At 37.1% G+C, this 5,612-nt stretch overlaps 1 protein-coding gene across 1 annotated transcript in view; it reads right to left on the bottom strand.

Moving 5' to 3' along the window:
• LOC135195960 (protein fem-1 homolog C-like) overlaps positions 1-4,681 on the bottom strand; it is a 14,059-nt gene extending 9,378 nt beyond the window's left edge. Inside the window, exon 1 of the mRNA XM_064222463.1 lies at positions 4,599-4,681. Within this exon, the coding sequence (XP_064078533.1) occupies positions 4,599-4,681 (83 nt within the window). The remainder of the gene's footprint in view (positions 1-4,598) is intronic.
• Positions 4,682-5,612: the final 931 nt, after the last annotated feature.

Consider the following 5,612-nt stretch of genomic DNA (forward strand, 5'->3'; position numbering starts at 1 on the left):
ACTTTAAGCAATTTTTGATAAATCATTTGTACTGCGAGTCATTCAATGAATTTGATTTAGTTTTACAGTTTCTTATGATATATGTCTGCTAAAGAAAGGCTTTTTTTGATAGGTCTTATGTGATGTATCATGGGAAAAGCATTGAATTGCACTTCGTGTAAAGCGATTATTTTTTTTATTTCATATAATTTTTACACATAGGTACAATATTATGAACGTATTCTACTCATAATATTACATTTATTACATCTTAGTCTGTAATGTACACTGTACAATGTATGAAATATAAAATATGATAAAGAATGAGATAATGAAAATAATCCTCTAAATAAAATGGAAGGTGAAACATTACTAAAACGACCAGACAAAGCTCTCTCCGCATCCATTCCCCCGCCATTCGCGGGGATCAATATTTTCTTAGAAATCGGCATCTTCTCTCGTCCTACGCTTTCTCTCCCTTAATGCTGTGTTCGCTGATTTCCCTGGATATTTGCAGTCCCATTTCGTAAGTAAGAACGAAGACATTCAGCCTCTCAGTTTTTGCAAAAGAATTGTCTCTCTCTCTCGACTCTTTTCGCCTCCCGCAAGACTGAAAGCTTCATTTCGTATTTTCAGTCTTTCAATTCATTTGTCGGTTTTATTGTAATGACTGAAAATAGGTCATTTATCAGTTGGACTTTCCAGTTACATCTAAAATCCATGAATAATTGAACCAAGTGGGAGTAGAGCCAATTCAACTTTTATCATCAAAATGCATCGACCTCAGTCTCAAATATGATTACGTAATATGCATAAGGTCTGATAGAGTTGATTTATGAATTTGGTTTTGCCTTTTGTGTAGGTATAAGAGGCAGGAATTCTTTAGAAACTTTCGGTGCAGATTTTTATCCATCTTGAGCTGATAAAGAATGTTTATGGCCGTCAATTATTATTATTATTATTATTATTATTATTATTATTATTATTATTATTATTATTATTATTATTATCATTATTATTATTATTATTATTATTATTATTATTATTATTATTATTATTAAGCACAGATTGGGACAAATAACTTATTAGGGAAAAGTTATAATTTTCTACTGATCGAAAAGCAATACTATTTTACTAAAGAAAAACAAATACCAGGGAACTTGTCTGCAATCACAACAAAAACTGTCAACCACAGGAAAAACTAGTCTGTTAACAAAGTCATAATAGTCGTCAATATGAAAAACCTTTCTGTAAACAAAGCAAAAACTGTCCTCCACATTAAAAACTAGTCTGTAGCCAAAGATAAAACTATGAACTTCATGAAAAAATAGCCTGTAAACAAAGTCAAAACTGCCTCCCACATGAAAAATTAGTCTGAAATAGCAAAAACTGACCTCCACATGAAAAACCTACCTGCAAACAAAGGAAAAAGTGTCCGGCACATGGAAAACTAGTCTGTAATCAGCAATAACTCTCCTCCACATGAAAAACTAGTCTGTCAACAAAACAAAAACTGTCCTGCACATGAACAACTAGTCTGTAACCAGTACTAACTATCCTCCACTTGAGAAACTAGTCTGTCAGCAAAACAAAAAGTGTCCTGCTCATGAAAGACTAGTCTTTAAACAGTAATATCTATCCTCTACATGAAAAACCAGTCTGTCAGCGAAACAAAAAACTGTCCTGCATATGAAAAACGCCTGGCCGCGTGAAAATAATGATACAGAGATCGAAGCCCGCCGGAATGCCCCTCGAATAAGCAAGCCAGAGAAAGTGCGAAACCTGAATCCCAAAGAGACGTTAAAAGCTTTTTGGCCAAAAGCTGTTCTCGTTTCGGTTATCCTGCCGAAGGCCCGGCGAATATTTTCTCTTGTATATTTCCGGTTTTCACTTCATGCCTCTCCCTTTGCTTTCTCCCGGTCGCTTCAGGCCACGGCATTCACAGGTTAAAATAGAAATGAAAGAGCTTTCGAGCATACGGGGTTTCAGACATTTTGTCATGAAGAATTAGGGTTAAGCGATAGTATCTATGACGAGTTAGTTTGTATTTTCCATTCGCTATGTTTTATTTATCAATATCCACTATTGTTACGGCACCAGGCCATTAAAACTACTAAAAACAGACTTTGTCATAAAGCCAATTTTATTTTGTTAAATAAACATTTTCGAATGTCAGATTATTCATGTTATATTTATCATTATTCTTGAGTGAGATGAAATAATATTTCAACGTCATTTCCATGTAAGGCGCTTATTTTGTAAATGTGGAACTGTGTTTGTGAATATAAAAAGAATTGTAAGTGGTAGTTGAAAATAACGAATAAATAGTTGAATCAATTAGCAAATAGCTATATATAAAGAAAATAATCATTCAGTTGTACATTCGAAGAATTTAATGTGAAGGACCTGGCATTCTGAAGTGGCATTAGTCTGCTTTTTTTTCTTCGCGTCTCCAAGAGTTCAGAAACAAACACAAAAAGGCTGAAGGACAGAAGCATCGCAGCTTTAATGCAAAACAAAGTGTTTTCGATGGAGGTTGTTTTTCTTTTTTTCTACATAACACGAAAACCATTAAATGGGAGGACAGTCAGCCATAATCCGGATCACATAAACTGAAAATGGGTTGTCAAAGCATACAGGGAATATCGATACGTCAATATTGCAGGCTAATAGTTACACAGCTTAGTTGTGCTGTCTGGAATTGTTCTGTAATGTTTGAAGGCTTTGAATGAATATCGTGTTTCAATTAATCCATTCAATATCTGACCGTATATAAGTCCATTGTATATATATATATAATACATACACACACACATATATATATATATATATATATATATATATATATATATATATAAATGTGTGTGTGTGTGTGTGTGTGTATACACACACAAGGGACATATATACGGCCAGATATTGAATGAATTAATTGAAACACGATATCACTAGGAACCAAAATATAAGAAAAAATTGCGTAAAACTTGAGATCTGATATGACAATTCACAATAAAAGTTACTATATTCGCACCTTTCAAAAAGATAGTCCCTGACTGGTTTATGTACGGTGAAAGACTCCTCAGTGGCTATTCAACCTCGCTTTTCCTCTCCCTCTTCGTTTCCTCCCCTCAATCTAAAACAGTCTCTTTCCAAACGAAGAGGGGAAACGAGGAGAGAGAAAGAAACACTCCCAGGGTACTTCGCAAGCCGCAGCCAACCTGATTTAGCCCAAAATGCATCATCATTCTCCAACAGTGCTGTTTCCTTCGCCTATTCTCTTCCCTCTCTCTCTCTTACCCCAAAGGGCTAACCTTACTTTGAAGACCAGCGTACGTCCCGTTGTATATCTCACTGCAGGATGTTAGGCAGATAGGACGCCATTGCGTAACCTGCCATCCATCGCGCCGTAATTCCTACAAAGCTTCCTCCCTTATTCTAGGATTGGGTCCTGAAGCGGGGATCCCGAGTGTTATTTGTCTCCTTAGGGATATTTACGAAGGCTCCCACTTTTAGTAGTGGCCTGGGCCCTTTGTGTCATTATGTTAAGATGGGCATCAGGCAGCCATAGCGAGTGAAGTGGAAAGGAGAAGATACGAGTGGAAGTTAAAGAAGTGTGAGAGGCCTCTCTGTCTCTTTGCTCGTCTGTCTTTCATTTCATTCTCTTCTATTCTAGAAGAAAATTTGTTTGTTTTTGTTTGTATGTTTTGCGTTTGGGATATGTTCTACTAAATGAAAATCCAATTCCCCATTTTTTTTTTCCTAAGCATTATCAAAATAGGAAAAATATCAGTTACAACTTTTCAATATCATTCGTCTGATAATTGCTGTTTATTTCTCTTATGTTTTGTTTTTCTTTTTCTTCTTCATCCTGGATTGAACTTATGCTCCTTTAATGTCTCTCTCTCTCTCTCTCTCTCAGTTGCAAGTGACCTCGTTATTTTTCCTGTAGGTGCTATTTCTGCCGCAGAGCTGAGGTGGTTGGTTGGTTATGATTTACCTGGCTCTGTACCAGCACGGGCTCTTGCTCCTAGAGCCCGTAAAGAACTGAGGGAAAACCCTTCCCTCCCCAAGGTAACCTCTCAGTTATTCCCTTCATTCATTTTTGACGGAGTGATTACAAGATTCCCAAAATCAAAGGTCGATGAGGCCAGAAAAAAAATGTCTAAAACACCTCTTGGATTTTTCCTCCTTTATCTGATCTGTATGTCTATTCAAGAGACTTCCAGAAAAGACTAAGTTTGCCCTGTGATAAGATTTCTCCAATACATCTCGCATATATAAACGTGCTTTTTGCACCGTTTCGTTAAACCAGTATATCACGGTTATGCTAGATTTGTTATCCCCATTTACGCATGCCAGCTTTCATGTGACAACTGACAGCTCGAACCACTCTGTCATTCAGCATACCATTGTTAACCTTTACCCTTAACCCTTTCCATCTACCTACGATAAAATGACATTACCAAGGAGATCTCTGCTACTTATATCCTTTCCCTGTCGTTACAACCACCGCCATCTTGAATTAAAGATGGCGGTGTTACATCCCCTATCCTTGTCACCATTCTATCAAAAAGACTACATTATGGTTGATCTTGGCTGATGTCTCGCGATTTACCACCAACCTGCTATCCTGCGGATCCTCGCTGATATCCAGCAGCCATTCGTTATCCAGTTGACATCTGATGTTCCTACTGATTCCTGCCATCACCCAGTCACCCACTGTCGAACCCTATCACTCATCACTCACTATTCTCACAAACATTTAGGCAGGACTGACCTCACCTCTCAAGTTAAAGAAGCTACCATGTATAGACTTGATCTGGGCGAAAAACTGCCATGTTTAGACTCGATTTGAGCTGAAAACAAGGGAAATCCTATTACAGATGACCTTCCTTCCCCAGAAATAGATAGTGAAGCTTTCTAACCTGCAATGAATCACAAAAGCATCGATCAGCATAAAGTCTTAAATTAACCTCCAAATCATGTATGTCTTTGTTAAACTAGAGGAAGTAAGGAACTGTAAGGCTAAGCTAACACAAGAGTATAAACCATTTACTCTGAAAAACACGGAGGTATAGAGTAAGGTAATGAGAACACAACTCACCTGATAAAAGAGGGATCACTCACTATCAGAAACGAAACCATGCTCACCTAGAAAGGATGTAATACAACAAATAGTCTGTGATATTAAATGACAAACTAGGAAGAGAAAGGATATCCTTGCTTAGAAACGTTCACGTTAAAGTTTAAAAAAGCCTTAAAAACTTCAAGTCCAAAAAGGTTTAAGTTCAAGTTTAAAAAGTTCAAATTCAATTTAAAAATGTTCGGGACATGCTATCCACGCTTCACCCCTGAGAATACCGGGTCCCACTGCTGAAGTCAGATCTTTCAGAAAATGGAAGAAATTCGACAATCAGCTCAGACTTTGACTGACAATTTTCTTGAATTAAAACTCACAGAATACGCATGATTTATATGACAGATACTGTGTCTTCCAGAAACCAATTTGACCTATAATTCTTTGAATAAAAGTCCCCTCTCTCTCTCTCTCTCTCTCTCTCTCTCTCTCTCTCTCTCTCTCTCTCTCTCTCTCTCTCTCTCTCTCTCTCTCTGTGTCTTTGGTGGTAATGCCTGAC

Source organism: Macrobrachium nipponense, chromosome 17 (assembly GCF_015104395.2).
Source record: "Macrobrachium nipponense isolate FS-2020 chromosome 17, ASM1510439v2, whole genome shotgun sequence".
NCBI classification, from domain to species: Eukaryota; Metazoa; Arthropoda; class Malacostraca; order Decapoda; family Palaemonidae; genus Macrobrachium; species Macrobrachium nipponense.